This window comes from Pteropus medius, unplaced genomic scaffold, assembly GCF_902729225.1.
Source record: "Pteropus medius unplaced genomic scaffold, Ma_sr-lr_union100, whole genome shotgun sequence".
In the NCBI taxonomy this organism is placed as follows: Eukaryota; Metazoa; Chordata; class Mammalia; order Chiroptera; family Pteropodidae; genus Pteropus; species Pteropus medius.
In genome coordinates this window covers 238,051-253,100 of record NW_024352789.1, presented here as the reverse complement: position 1 = coordinate 253,100, position 15,050 = coordinate 238,051, and the positions used below count along the sequence as shown (strand labels likewise).

At 59.6% G+C, this 15,050-nt stretch overlaps 1 protein-coding gene across 1 annotated transcript in view; it reads left to right on the top strand.

Annotated features, from left to right (window-relative positions):
• The window catches only part of SEMA4A (semaphorin 4A), a 21,357-nt gene that overhangs the window by 3,497 nt on the left and 2,810 nt on the right, over positions 1-15,050 (top strand). The window contains exons 2-11 of the mRNA XM_039849809.1: positions 3,366-3,524; positions 5,121-5,281; positions 6,480-6,539; positions 6,700-6,798; positions 7,018-7,123; positions 7,891-8,007; positions 8,336-8,460; positions 8,599-8,771; positions 9,727-9,880; positions 14,395-14,581. Of these exons, the coding sequence (XP_039705743.1) occupies positions 3,392-3,524; positions 5,121-5,281; positions 6,480-6,539; positions 6,700-6,798; positions 7,018-7,123; positions 7,891-8,007; positions 8,336-8,460; positions 8,599-8,771; positions 9,727-9,880; positions 14,395-14,581 (1,315 nt within the window). The 5' untranslated portion in view covers positions 3,366-3,391. The remainder of the gene's footprint in view (positions 1-3,365; positions 3,525-5,120; positions 5,282-6,479; positions 6,540-6,699; positions 6,799-7,017; positions 7,124-7,890; positions 8,008-8,335; positions 8,461-8,598; positions 8,772-9,726; positions 9,881-14,394; positions 14,582-15,050) is intronic.

Sequence of the window (15,050 nt, the reverse complement as noted above, 5' to 3'; positions counted from 1 at the left end):
CAGGACGGAGCTCTCTTGGGCTGTCCCGAGGCTGGGGGGTGGGGGACCCTGGCTCTGCCAGGTCATCGCGCATGAGCGGCTTCTCTCCCGGGTCCAGGAGCCCCACTCAGTGAGGTATCCCGGGTCCAGGGGCCTCCTCCAGAGAAGGAGCCCTGCGGTGGGCACGGGGCGGGAGGGAGTGGGTCAGGGGGTGAGTGACGTCGCATCCCCCAGGCCTCCCCACATCTGGATCTTCCCTGGGTCGGGAAGCCTGGCAGGAAGGGGCTACTGTCTGATGAGATCTGGGGGCCCGGAGGGGGCGGTCCCCGAGTATGCCAAGAGGCTCCCCAGCCTGGGCTCCAGGGCTTGTGGAGAAAGGAGCTGGGGAACCCCCACGTTGGGGCTGGGAATGGGCATGGCCCCGTGGCCTGCTCCCTGACCCTCCCCCACCCCGCACCTGAACCCGACAGGACTGGCCCAGACAGCTGCGCTCCTGGGCCTCAGTTTCCCCACTTGTCCAGAGAGGGCTGGGAGCCCGTCAGCTCCGAGCTTCGTCGACGCTGTGGGCAGGACCTGCCGCGTCACTTGGGAGCCCCATGCAGAATGACAGCATGGGCCCCTGGTGGAGGGCCAGGCTTGCGAGGCGGTGGCAGCGAGGTGGTGGGCAGCAGAGCGTTAGACGAGGCGTGGGCCCCGCTGTGCGTGGGCCTGTGTGGCTGCTCAGGCCGTGAGCCCACAAAGCCAGCCCCAGCTGCGGGCCCTGCCAGCCGCCACAGGGGGTGGCAGCGTGACTGCGGCCTGCCTGGCAGGCTCTGCCACAAGAGGGGCTGGGGGCGGGGCGGGGCGGGGGGTGGGGGGCGGGGCGGGGGCGGGGCAGGGTGGCCCTGCCTCCCAGGCGGGCACCAGGAAGGAGGCTCTGGGCAGGCAGGGCGGCACCCAGGGCGGCACCCGTTCCTGCACTGACAGCCTTTCTCCGCAGAGGCTCCTGTCCTCTCTGGGGTCAGAGGTCAGGGATCACCCCAGAGACTGCATCTGAGCCCAGAGGACCTGGAGCTCAGCACCCCCACCCCCCGCCTACGCACACTGGCCTTCTCCATCTGAGAGGCTGTTTCCTGACTGAGGCAGGGGCTCGTGGGGCAGTGTGGCTGAGGGGTTAGCTCTGAATGGGCCAGTCTGGGTTTAACTTGGCTTCTGTCTGCGTGGTGTCACCTTCCTCCTCTGGGAAGTGGGGTCCTGGGGCTACTCTCTGCCGAAGTGGCTGGAAGTCTGATGGCGCAGGCGACTCTTGTTGGCTGGAGGTTCTGGGGAAGGGAGGCCCGGGGCCAGAAGACCCCTGGTTTCTGGAGGAGGAGGGACTGGGGCCAGGGTACTAAACCTTCCAGAGAGGTGGGACCAGCGCCTCGGCTGGGAGGGTGGGGCTGGAACTCTGTCCCCACCTCACCCCCCAACAGACCCCTCCCAGTGACCCAGATAAGCTAATCTGTTCAAACACAGAGGCCCAGGGGCAGGGTAGGGCCCACGTCTGAGCTGGGCTTGGGAGATACAGAAGGCGGGGTCCGGATGGGGGTTCCCCTCGATTCTGAGAGTCAGGAAAACATTCTGGGGTTTGGGGGGGCAGCCCATGGCTTCTCTCAAGGACCCAGCGACCAGCCTCCATGAGAGTCTGGGGGAGTCTTAGGCAAGTCAGGACAGAAACAGCTGTCAGGGGGCCATCCAGCTGAGACCACCCCACAGGGAAATGACCGAGAAGGAAAGGCAGCTGAGCAGCCTTTGACCCGCATTGCAGGGGACAGCCTGGGCCGAGCCAGTCCCTGTGTAGGCCGACGCCCCGGCCCAAGGAGGGGCAGCCACACAGCAAGAGGGACTTCCTGATGGTCAGGCAGGTGCTTTAAGGAGGAGGCGGGAGATTTATTGGAGTCAGACTGGCCTCGGGGTGGCATTGGCCTTGGGGTGGCTGTGCTCTTTAACCGGTAGTCAGCTGTTCCAGCCTTGTAGGCAGGAAGCTGCCCCCTTTATAGGTCGTGGAGCTGGGTGCTGGAGGCCTTGTGAACCTTGCACGATGAGTTTTCCCCTGGTCCCTTTGGGGAGGGGCGACCAGCCACCATGGGGAAGTTGGGTGCCTCGGGAGTGTGTTCCAGTAGCATGAGCTCAGATGGGAAATTTTCTGGGTCTCCCACTGGCCTGATGCCACCACGGGGGTGATGGGCATTGGGCCTCACCGGGGCTTCCTTCAGCAAAGCCGCGGGGGAGAGCCCCGCACAATCATTTCACGTCTAAAAGACGATGGCCCCGCCACAGGTGGCAGTTTCGAAAGTCGGGCCAGTGCAGAGACTTCCCAGTAGGTGGGAGTGGTAAGCAAAAAGAGAGACACGAAAGATGGGGCCGTGTCCCCCGCCTGGAGATGTTGAGCAAGGGGAGACGCCGCTGCTCGGCTGGTTAGACGGGATGCGGGGGGGACAGGGGAATGGCTGAAGCGACCTAGAAACGTCCTGGCCTTTTAAACTTTCTGGAAAGACAGAGGTGAACGGAGGGGAAGAGAGAGGTGTGTCCTCGTTTACTCCCCTCCCAATCTGCCAACTTCCGCCCCAGCCCGGGACCTGTTACAACTCGAGAGGTGGAAATTCTGGTTTCCCTGTGTGGTGCCGGCTCAGAGTGATGGGCACCTGGGGGGTCTCACCCCCGTCCCAGCCAGGTTAAACCTCTGCCCACTGCCTCTGGGGCCTGGGAGCCCCCGCTCACTTCTTTCTCTCGGATGGCACCTCAGCCCGGGAGTCTGGACGCCTGGTTCTGCCCTGTGGCTGGCTCGAGGGTATGTGAGGAGAGACGGGTGGCTGGAGGCTGGCGGTCCCCGGGGACAGACAGCAGCGGCACAGAGGCCAGGGAGAGGGTGGGCAGCTGCAGAGGCTGGGAGACAGCCAGCCACTCCCTGCTGTGGTCCGCCTGCTTGGGTCATCGGTGGGCGGGGGTGAGTGTGAGGGGCCGAATGTGCCGGGGGAGTCGGGCCTGTGGGATCTGTGCTTTGCAGACATCTGCTCCCCACGAAGTCCCCTGCGGGGCTCAGGGGCGATGTTTGGACCCTGGGCCCTGGGAGGAAGGCAGGCAAGGAGCAGGTGGCAAGGACCTCCCTGAGTGAGGTGAGAAAGTGGGGAGCGGCTGTAAATAGGAGACCAGAGGGTAACAGCTGGACTCCCACAGCGGGGGCAAGGTGGCAGGCCAAGGCTGTGCCCTGTGCCAGCGCTGGAAGTGAGACTCGAGGACTTTCTGAAGAGGAAACTGTCCCCCAGCACCCCCCTCCCCCGCACTTCTGCTGCCTGGGGCTCTCGGATTGGTCCCGCGGCAGATGTGGTGAGGACTTTCTGCCAGAGTGCCTGCTGCTGTCTCCCCAGAGCCGGCGGACGGCCTGAGGCTGAGCATGGCCCCTCCTGCCCCGGGCCTGGATCCCCGGAGCCTCCTGGGCCTTTTCCTCTTCCGCCTGCTGCTGCTGCTGCCACCGACGGCAGGGGAGGGTGGGCAGGGGCCCGTGCCCAGGGTCAAGTACCTCGCAGGTAAGCGTTCGATGACCCAGAAGGGTGGAGATGGCAACAGCCAGCGGGAGGGGTGGGGCGAGGAACAGACACGGAGAAACAGAGAGGCCGAGGCGAGAGGCGGAGGGCGCGTGACAGCCGGCACCAGAGCTTCAGACCCAGACAGGACCGAGCGGACGCCACCTGGGTGAAGGCCAAGCCCAGGGAGGAGAGGGGGCCGGGGCACCACTCCTGGCTCTCCGAAACCAGGGGCTCTTCTTTCCCTCCTTAACCCTCACTGTCATCAGGCTGGGCACCTCGAACCCAGACTGCTTTCACGTCCCCGGGTGCCCCCAAGGTCAAGGCCCATGCTGGAAGGACTTCTGTGGACGTGGTGACCCAGGACACGCCAGGCCCGAGCCAACCACACATCGTGCTGGGCCAGGCGTGTCCGGTACCACAGGAATGTGAGGACTTAGGGTGGCCCGGCTGGGGTACAGGCCGCGGGTCCCCGCGGGCACAGCTTGGCTGGTTTCTTCCTGAGGCTGTGGGCTGCTGGCCTCCTGCCTCCGTGGGAAGATCCAGCACAGGGCCTGTAGGAGGCGTGGGGCAGGGGCTCCTGGACACGGCTGTGTCTTCAGCTTCTTTTGGGGGCGACGTGGTAAAGGAAATTCGTGATGCCCACTGAGGGAGGGGCCTCCTCCCTGTGGGGGCTGGGAGCGCCCCCACACAGGACTGCCCCCACCGGCAAGGTGCTGGCGTCCCACGGCGAGCAGATGAGCCATCCACAGTCATGCTACCGGTGGTCGGGGTTCCCTAACGGGGGTTCCCAGGGCTCTGGGGGAGGCCAGCGCTCCCAGCGCCTGGCCGCACTGCTCCCCACTCCTCCTGCGAGCCTGTGGAAGACTCGGCCTCCAGCGGTCATCTCAGCCCGTCGATCCTCCGACTAATGCAAAAGTCGCATGTGCCCACGAGGGAGCGCCTTGCCCTTGCTGGTGGCCAGTGGGACAGGGACACACACACCCTGTCACGATGCCGAGGTGACGCAGAGCGCCCAGGCTCACCTCCTCTGCCCTGGGGACATCAGGCATGCCCGCGGAGACGCAGGAGAAACACGCCCCTTCTGCTCAGCCTCCGACTCTCCTTCTAGGGGGGAAATTTCCGGCGATCGGGGAGGGGAAGGAAGTGGGGCCGAGAGCGGAGCCTCACAAGCCACAGCGGCTCAGATGCGCGGTCCGCCTGAGTCTAGCTTTCCTGCCCGCAGCTGCTGACACCTTCCTGCCCACCCGCCCTGGAGGGCCTTGTTCCCCTCAGCGCGGCCGTCCAGCATCCATGGCCTCTCGCCTTATGTCCGATCCCTTTGTCTCTCTGTCTGTCTCTCAGTGTGGGCCGCCTACGCCCAGCCCCGGGCTGTCATTACCTTGTCTCTGGCCGCCTGTCCTCTCTACTGTGGGCTCAGCACACAAAGCCCAGCAGGGCGGGGTGTGGGGAGCTGCTGGTGAGGAGTGCCCCCCTCCCCCCACAAGGCCCAGAGACCACGCTCCGCCAACCCTCCCCTTCCCCCACTCCTGTCTCAGAAGTCAGCTGCCTGCCCACCAACTCGTCACTCGTCACTCACTTCTTGTCACTTCCCAACAGGGGACGGCCGCAGGGCTCTGAGCCTTTTCCACCAGAAGGGCCTCCAGGATTTCGACACTCTGCTCTTGAGTGCTGATGGAGGCACTCTCTACGTGGGGGTCCGGGAGGCCGTTCTGGCCTTGGATATCCGGGATCCAGGTGTGCCACAGCTGAAGAGCATGGTGAGGGGGCCAGGGATGGAGGATGCAGGCCGGGGGTGGGGAGGGGGCCGGCAGCTGCCCTGCACCCGGGCTGCCCGTGGGTGAATAACCCCCGCCTCACTGTTACCTCTACAGTTGACCTTTGAACTATGTGGGTCTGAACTATGTGGGTCCTTATTTGAGGATTTTTTTTCCAGTAAATATACAGTTAGCTCTCTGTACCCCTGGGTTTCCCATCTGTGGGTTCAAGCGACTGCTGATCAAAAACAGTATTTTTGATCCACGGTTCAGAATCCGTGAACACCAAGGGCAACTGTATGCATCGTTCCACCCCGGGCACCGTGGGGGGCCCAGAACCCTTGTGGATACTGAAGGACGGCCATGGTTAAGTTTGGGGGACTCCAAAGTTATGGGCGGATGTTCGACTGCGCAGGGGTGGGGTCCGCCGTATCCACAATAGTCAGTGGGACTTGCTACATAGATCTGGTCCGTACAACAGCCAAGGACGGCTACCCCGGCCTCGCCATGCATCGGCAGCACAGGTACCAGTCGAATAGCATTTATTGCTAAAAGGGCTGAAATCCTTGACACGGGAGAAACACTGACTCATGCGCCGATAACGTATCCGCCCACTCGTAGGAATCGCCGGAGCTTCAGTGGTCAATCATAGTCGCCTCGCACAGGCAACGACGTGAGGGAGGGAAGAGACAGGGGCGGGTGCGGCCGGCCGCTGCGGAGCGTCCCCCGCTTCGTGTGTCTCGGTGTGGTCTGCGGGCCACCCGCACGGATGGGATGCTGGTGAAAATGCAGCTTCTCTGAAGTGTGATCCAGGAGCTGACATTTTAAACGATTTTCCCTGAAATGTGAGGTCTGACAACAGCTGCTCTGTACACCACATATTGCCCTAGGTGGTTTTCAGATGCCACCTAGTTGTGCCCTCCAGAAGCCTGCGAAATGGATCGGGTTCACTCAACCATCAAGTGGCTGAGCCTAGGTACCCACCCAGGTCCGATCCCACGGCCACGTGCTGACGTGGAGCTGTGTCCTAATGAGCGTCAGCAGCAGCGGGGGAACAGCCGGCCGACGTTGCTACAGCCCTCAGCGGGTCTTGCCTGCTGGCGATTTCACGCCACAGCCAAGAAGCGGATGGCAGGTCAAAGCTCTCAGAGCTGGGCACCTCACGTCCCTTTCTCTTCCCCCTCCCGACTCTCCATTTCAGATCCCCTGGCCGGCCAGTGACAAAAAAAAGAGAGAATGTGCCTTTAAGAAAAACAACGAGGTAAGCAGAGGGGTAAGCGGCCCGAGGAGAGAACTCTGGTGTCCCCAGACCAGCACTGGCTGACCTCAGGCGGGCTGGCAGCCTCCAGGGGCCCAAGAGTTTGGGGCAAGCGGCCTGGAGACCTGAATTCTCTCTATCCTGAATTCTCTGCCTCCCCCAGACACAGTGTTTCAACTTTATCCGTGTGCTGGTCTCTTTGAATGCCACCCACCTCTATGCCTGCGGTACCTTCGCCTTCAGCCCCGCCTGCACCTTCATTGTGAGTTTCCTGGTACCCAGCGCTCAGGCCCCCAGCCTCCCTGCTCACGTCTGCTCCCAGCCCATCCCCCGCAGCTCTGGAAACCACTGGCCGTCCAGAGGCAGAGCCCCGTGAGCTTCAATTTCCCTCTGTGTCCCTGTCCCTTCCTCCCCGGCTCCCCACATGTTCCAGACATGGGACTCTGGCCTTCTAGCCACCTCTACTCCCCCCTCCCATCAGGAGCTCAAAGATTCACACCTGCTGCCCATCTCAGAGGACAAGGTGGTGGAGGGGAAAGGCCAAAGCCCCTTCGACCCCACGCACAAGCACACGGCTGTCTTGGTGGGTGAGTATCCGGTTCCCTGGTCCATCCCAACATCTGTTTTCCCAGGTCACTCTGTGACCTATGGACTCTGACAGAGTTTCCTGAAAGGCAGGGGACGGAAGGAGGGGTATAAAGGCTTCAGGACACAAGATCAAAGGTTCCTGCCGAAGCCGCCATGAAGGAGGTGGCGAGAGATGGAAGTGGGGAGACACACAGAGGAGAAGGGGCTGGGAGGGGTGTCAGGGAGACGAGAGAGCCAGTCATTTGCTCCGGTGTGCCCCCATGTGCTGAGAACTGTGGGGTTACAGGGAAGACATCCTGGCCCCGTGCCCTCTGGACACAAACCATTATGGACTTCTCAGCCTGGCTTCTTGGAGGAGGTGGCCTTTGGCTTTTCAGTGGGACCTTGAAAGACAGGTAGATGGGCTGGGCGGGAGCTCCAGGAAGAGAGAGGTAGGACCCACGGTGCAGAAGCAAACGCGGCCACCTGTCGGGAACAGTGAGTGATTCTGCTTGGCAAGTGGCTGGGCTGGCCCTGTGGGGTGTAGCCAGATGTGGGGTGTAGCCAGGCAAAGGCTGGGGACGTGCCAGACACAGAGGGCAGGAGGGGGTGCGTGCTCTGTGGGCAGGAGGAGCAGGGCGCTTGGCGGGGCCTGCGAGCTGGGCTTCGGGGCTCCACAGGGCAGAGTAGAACCGAGGAAGGGCCAGAGACCGATGTGAGTGCAGGCGGTCAGAGGCAGGACTGAGGGGGCAGGGCGCCTGCAGCTGGTCGCCTCTCTGTCCCCCAGACGGGACGCTCTACTCGGGCACTATGAACAACTTCCTGGGCAACGAGCCCATCCTGATCCGCACGCTGGGACCCCAGCCCGTCCTCAAGACCGACACTTTCCTCCTCTGGCTGCAACGTAAGTGCCGGAGCTCCGCCCAGCGCAGATCTGGCCCTTCCCGGAGCCGGAGAGCTGGCCGCTCGCTCGACTCTCAAGTGTTGACCGCATGCTGCGTTCAAGGCACTGGGGTACCGCAGGGAGGGAGACTGGCCCCGTCCTCGCGAAGCGTTGGTCTCCCGCAAATAAAGGAGTCCTAGTCCCCTCCGCCCAGCCCCCACGGCCACCCTCCACCAGCGGTGGGACCCCGAGGTCTCCCCTCTCCTGGCCTCGGGAGCCAACCCCAGGGTTTGCAGCAAGGGGCCCCCAGGTGCTCAATCGCTAAGCCTCTCTCTGCCCGCCCCCGCAGCGGACGCCTCCTTCGTCGCCGCCATCCCTTCGACCCAGGTTGTCTACTTCTTCTTCGAGGAGACGGCCAGCGAGTTTGAGTTCTTCGACAAGCTCCGCACGTCCCGCGTGGCCCGCGTCTGCAAGGTGCGCCTCCGGGGCCGGGGGCGGGGCTGGCCGTGGAGGAGCCAATGGTGAGATGACGGAGGCGGGGCCGAGAGCCTAGGGACCAATGGGAGAAGGGAAGGGCGGGGCGCGGCGCCCTGACTCCGCCCGCGCCCCTAGAACGACGTGGGCGGCGAGAGGCTGCTGCAGAAGAAGTGGACCACCTTCCTGAAGGCCCAGCTGCTCTGCACCGAGCCGGGGCAGCTGCCCTTCAACGTCATCCGCCACGCCGTCCTGCTGCCGGCCAATTTCTCCTCCGATCAACACGTCTACGCAGTCTTCACCTCTCAGTGGTGAGTCCCGGGGACGCGGGGGTGGGCGCGGGCTCTGGGGCCCGCCCGTGCGCCGCTCTGGCTCCCGCGTGGATGGGGCGGACGTGGGCCGAACACGTGCGCGCGCCTCTCGTAGGAGGTCGTTCGATCGTGCCTTTCGTGTAGGCGGGAAAAATAAAGCTCTGAGAGGGTCCTACTAGTTTTACATCCTGCCTGGTTCCAAAAGGCCAGGAGGCAGTTTACAGAAGGCAACTGTTAAAAGAAAGCCCATAAGGAGACGGGAATTAAAGGAGAATCGGAGAAGCCAAGGGTAAGGAGGGGTCAGCACATTCCTCATCTTTGCAGTCCCTGGGTGCCGCCCAGATTTAGCTGCGAGCTTCCTAGTGGCCAGGGCAAAGAGGGAAACACCGTCGGCATCATAAGACAAAAAATATAGCCGTTGCTTGGAGGCTAAGGAAGGGTAACCGATTTGCTGCCGTCGGGCCCCATCGCATTTTAGATACCTGCCCACAATGCCAGGTCTCAAAGATACCTGGTGTAGGCAGGGTCTGGTGTCGGTGTCTGTGTCTGAGAACATGGTGCGTGCCACAGTCAGGTTAAAGGGAACAAGAGAGACAGGCCTCCTGTCTCCACAGACCAGGGCGAAGTAGTACAGCCTTGTGCTCAGGCTCTGGTGGTTTCTCTGTGGGACCCGAAGGAGGAGACTCCATCTGGAGCCCCGCAGGAGCCGGTCCCACCCCAGTGAATTCTCATATTAAAGATAATCACACTTGAGATTCTAAGATGGGCCAGAGTCAGCGGCCCTCCTAGCCCTTACCACCACAGCTGGGGGCAGGAGAGGCAGCGGGAGGCTGGCCCAGCCCTCTGCACTCCTGCTCTCCTGGGGCTTCTCACCGAGGCTGGGCCAGGGCTGGAGGGGGAGCTTCCTGGTACAGCCCAGGAGATCACGGACGATGTCCCCTCTTGCCGGCTCCAGGCAGATCGGCGGGACCAGGAGCTCCGCTGTCTGTGCCTTCTCTCTCAAGGACATCAAGCGTGCCTTCGAGGGGAAGTACAAGGAGTTGAACAAAGAGACTTCACGCTGGACTACTCACGGGGTCCCCGACGATATCAGTCCTCGGCCAGGCAGCGTGAGTACCCCGTACACACACACACGCACACACTGAACAAAGCCCCTCCCCACCAGAGATACACAGTGCACTCATCAAAGCACCTATGGTGGCATAATAAATGCCAGTGAATGCTAGTGCTTCCACCAGTCCTGTCTCTCAGATGTACCCCCAGTCTGGCTGCCCACATTCGACAGGTGTCCAGCTGCATCTGTCACACAGCGGGCCCCCTCCACCCAGCTACGTTCACATCAGACACCTGGGCTCTCGCTGAGCCACTGTGGGCTGTGCCGAGGACTGTGTTGGGTATCTCTGCTGCCTTTCTTCTCTAATTCGCTTTTGATCTGAGTTGTACTGGTACCCCATCGAAGGAGTCAGATAGATGAACGGGGCTGGCGGCACGAGCCAGCCCTGTTCCCTGCCCTCCACTCTTTCCTCTCTAGAGACGACGGCCTTCGCCTCTTTGGCTGACCCTTCCGATGTTTATCTCCACACCCTTCGGTACATAGTTCGATAGCTGCTGCTTGAAGTTTCAGTCCCAGGCAGTGTCTGCTGAATCCCTTTCTCGAAGGGGAGGGTTTGGTTGTGTCCCCACCCGGTGGGGCCCTGGGGCTGGCCTGCGGCAACCAGCAAGAACTCTCTCTGCGCGGTTCTTTCCAAATTCGTGCCCAGCGATGTGACACAGGTGTCTTGAAATCAGCCCTGGCGGAGTATAAACCAAGGAAACCGGCAAACACCACAAACCAGGGCTCCCCCGCTCCCCTGCCCAGAGCTGCCTTAGCAACACGCCAGCACCCCCACCCCTCACCTCCTAGCAGTTTTATGGCAATTTTGGTTAGATCAGTATTTATACTGTGACTCTTATTATTCACAGATTAGCCATGATTACTTTTCCTCTTGCATAGATTTTTATTTTCCTAAGGGTTAGTCACTATCTTGATTTATTTTCTTTTTGCTTGCTTTGTTTCCTAAGCTCTTGTTTTTAACCCCTTCTTCAATCATCTGAATCTCTTCTGAGAGGCAGACCCCTGGAGTTTCAGCTCCCCGGAGCCCTCCCTGTCTCCTGCAGCCTGGACCAGGGCCCTGTACATCCGGGCACGGGTGCCGCCTGCCTCTCCCTTCTGCGTTGTTCTGGGCGTTCCCTCTGCCCGTTTCTCTTTTTCTTCTCTTTTTTCTTTAACGCCCGCAGCACCCGGTCTTCCCAGGCGGTCTCCCATCCAGGTGCCAACCGGGCCCGACCCTGCTTAGCTTCCGGGATCAGACGGGATGGGGCGCGTTCAGGGTGGCGTGGCTGTTTCTTGTGATCACTCGTGTTTCTTGTGTCCGTGGCTGCTGCTACTGCTTTTTTCCCCATCTTATTTTGGCGGAGGGTCGCCTCCATAGATTTCCTGGAAGGGGGTGCACAGCGGGAAAATCTTCTGAGACCTTAAACGTCTGAAAATCCCTTTATTCTCCTTTCGCATTGGACAGTTTGGCGGCGCACGTGTCATTCTCGACTAGAAATAATCTTCCTTCAAAACTCGGTAGGCTCGCTCCACGATCTTTAGCGTCCCACGCTGCTGCACGCTGTCGAGGACGCCAAACCTCTTCTAATCCCTAACGCCTCCAGTGCCACCCGTTTATTTTTATTTGTTTGTTTGTTTTCTCTCACTGGAATCTTGCGGTGCCTGTTCTTTGTTCTTGGCTGTTCTGGAACGTCACAATATTGTGCTTTGGTGGAACTATGTTCGTTAATTGTACTGGACGTCCAGTTTGCCCTTTTAGCCTGGAAATTTAGTTCCTTCAGTTCTAAGCAGTTTTCTTGGGCTATTTCCTCCTATTTCTTTTTTGTTGGACAGCTCTTTTCTGAAGCCACATGCCAGCGTTCTGGGCACCGGGGATGCAAGAGTGAACAAAACAGACACAGGCTCCTCATGGAGCTGACGTTCTAATGCTTCGATGCTTTCTCACGTCTCTCTAGAGCTCCCCTAACTTTTTACGTCTGTTCCTACTTTCGAAGGCTTTGCTTTTGTTCTGCTTTTTGGAAAGAGCGTCTCCATTTTCTCTTCTGACCTTCCTAGCAGATTTTTAACTTCTGCTAAAATATATACTTTCCTAGATTTTTTTTTTGAGCTTTAAATATCTCTTTTAGAAAAATGTTCTATTATGGAGAATTTTAAACATACACAAAGTAGCCAGAAGAGTGTACTGGACCTTTATATACCCATCAGCCAGCTCCTACTCAGCCATCGTGATCTAGTATGAGCTCATCTCAAACTTTAAAGACCCTTTTCGCAAATAAAGTCACATTCACAGGTTTTAGATGGACTTCTTTTGGGGGGCGGCACCATTCAGGCCACTACATCATCCGTAAATAGTTTAGCATGCATCCCCAAAAGGTAAGAGCTTAAAAAAATACCCATAGTACCATTATCACAGCCCCAAATTCATGACTCATTAATCTGTCTTGCCTTTTAGTGTTCAGATTTCTAATCATCTCCTAGATGTCATAAGAGTATTTTAAAAAACAGTTTATTTATTGGAATCAAAATCCAAATGAGGGCTGTAAGTTCGCATTGGTTCTTTTAAGTCTCTTTCAATCTAGATGGTATCTTTCTGTCTTCCTTTTTTTCTCTTGTAAGTTATTTGTCATGTAAAATTTTCCACCATCTGGATCGTGACGATCCTGCATGTCGGTGGTGGCATCTTAGTATTTCTCTGTGACGTCGTCTTCGGCTCCGGAGACTCAATCAGATTAGAGTTGGGGGCGGGGGAGGGGGAACAGGACGACCGCGTCGTGGTTGCGTGGGGGCATGTGTGCGTGTGCCCGGCTGCCCTCCCGAAGTCCGAACGCCTCCCTTGTGGCGCTTCGTCATTTCATCCAGACGCCGTCTTCACCTTCCTCCCTTCGGTCGTGACGAGACTTGGCTGTGCACTTGCCTTTTCTCCGTTTCTTTTCCTCTTAGGTTTTATGATTTATTCGTTTTTCCTGTGTGTTGGCTTTGGTCTCTCACGATCGTGGTTTTACTCAAGCATCTGCCGGATCGTGGTTGTCTACTCACATCTGAGAGCGGGGCACCGGGGCGCTGTTGGGAAAGTCTGTGGCCGTGGGTGTGACTTGGCAACTTGAGTTCTGTTGTGGCTCTGCTGAGGACGGTCTGGCTGAGCTGTTTTGTTGGGGGCCTTTAATGCTAGTATGTTCAGGTCTTTCCTCTTGGACCTCTAGTCTGTCCCCAGAGGACAATCCTCTAGTGTTCTGCTTGGAGGCGGGTGGTCCAGTCCGGTGGGGAAGCACATTGGTGTGGGGAAGTCTCGGCCTGTCCTGTGCCTGCCTGCACATCCTCCGCTGCTTTCAGGGTGCGGTCCCCCCTCCACCTCGCCTGCCGCCCTCCATCCAGAGACCCTCTGTCCTGCCCTCTCCGGAGAGTAAACCTCCAGTCTTGGGCCAGGGCATGGAAGGGACAGTCACTCAGCTGCATGGAGCTGGGAGGAGCTCTGCCTGCTTTCTAAACAGACTTTCACATGATGCAGATCGTTCGGCCCACCTTCTCCCCCGCTTCCGGAGTGACCGGGGCCACTGATTCATGAACTTTAGGAATTCCACCTTAGAAATGGGATGGTTGCGGGCTACCCCGGGGCCAGCTTAAGGAGACTTTTTTTCTGCTGAGTGTTTTACTATTTGTCCGTTTGCTTTCCAGCTGCCCAAATGTGGGGCTTTTGCCTCCTCTCCTGTCCCCCACCTGTGGTAGTTTATACCTTTTAAATAAAATCCCTTTGGGAGGAAGTGAGAGTACCCACCGTGTGTGCGCATGCTAGCATCAGAACGAGACGTGGGTGTTTTTACTTCGCTTGACAGATGAGGAACTTGAAGCTTGTGCCAGGGGCGAGGGGAACTTGTCTGAGAACACGGCTTGCAGGTGACAGAGTGGGGGCTGGCCCTAAGACAGTGCTGTTGGGCCTGGAGGACAGGTATCTTGACCGAAGACTGGGACACAGGTGTCCCCGAGCCACAGCACGCTGCAGTTGGCAGGGCCACTAGAGACAGCTGGTCCAACCCCCTCACTTTATGGGTGAGGAGAAGGAGGCCCAGATGGAGAGGAGCTTGTCCCACAGCCTGCGGCAAGTCCCCGCAGGCCGTGATGAGAAACACTCCCTGCCACACCACCCCTTTCTGTCCACCCTTCATTCAGTCACCGACTCGGCAAACATTTATCGGGCACCAGCTGTGTGCCAGGTCCTGTGCTGAGCCTGGGGCAACTGACATGCTTCCTGCCGGCTGCCGGAAGTCCTTGATGAGGGTGACCGGGCGCAAAGGCGGAACAGCCAACGTCTGTCGAGTCTTTCGTCCAACCGCTCTGCTAATTTCCCTGTGTGTGGTTTTCATTTCATCCTCACGGCCAGCCTGCCATGCACTGGCATCACGCCCTGTTCACGGTTTCGGAGCCTCAGGCGTTGGGGTGCTGGGGTTCCCAGACAGGCAACTCCCAACTACGCACCCTCCGGAGGGAGGGGGAGGGAGGAAGCAAGCTGAGCAGACCTGCCTCCTTCCCCTGCAGTGCTCGGTGGGCCCCTCCTCCGATAAAGCCTTGACCTTCATGAAGGCCCACTTCCTGATGGATGAGCAGGTGGTGGGGACGCCCCTGCTGGTGAAGTCCGGTGTGGAGTACACGCGACTGGCGGTGGAGGCCGCCCAGGACCTCGATGGGCACAGCCATCTGGTCATGTACCTGGGCACCAGTGAGTAAAGGGCCCCAGGACATCCCTCAGGGGACTAGGGCAGGGGCTGCCACTCACTCAGGTTGAAACCTTCGCGTTCGTTCATTCGTGCATTCGTTCAAGAAATGTTTTCTGAGCACCTGCTACGTGCCTGGCGCCCTGCTAGGCTCTGAAAATGCAGTGTCGAAACAGAAGGGCCCGGTCCCTACGCTTTCTGAGCTTTCGTCTGGTCGGGGAGACACACGCAAGGGCTTTGTGGCCTCAGCGAGAGCCGTTTCTCCTGCGGGGCCACGTTGGAGGTGAAGAGGGAGCGGCCGAGGGGAGCTGGACGCAGCCAGTGCAGACCTCGCTCCTTCAGGAAGCTTGGCTCTGAATGGGGCGGGGGCGACGGGAGGAGGGTGTGGGGTCCAGACGGCCTTCCCTTCTTAAATACGGGAAAGGCTGTGCTGGTCCAGCGGAGGGGCAGATGGAGGCCAGAGGCCCGGGCCGCGAACAG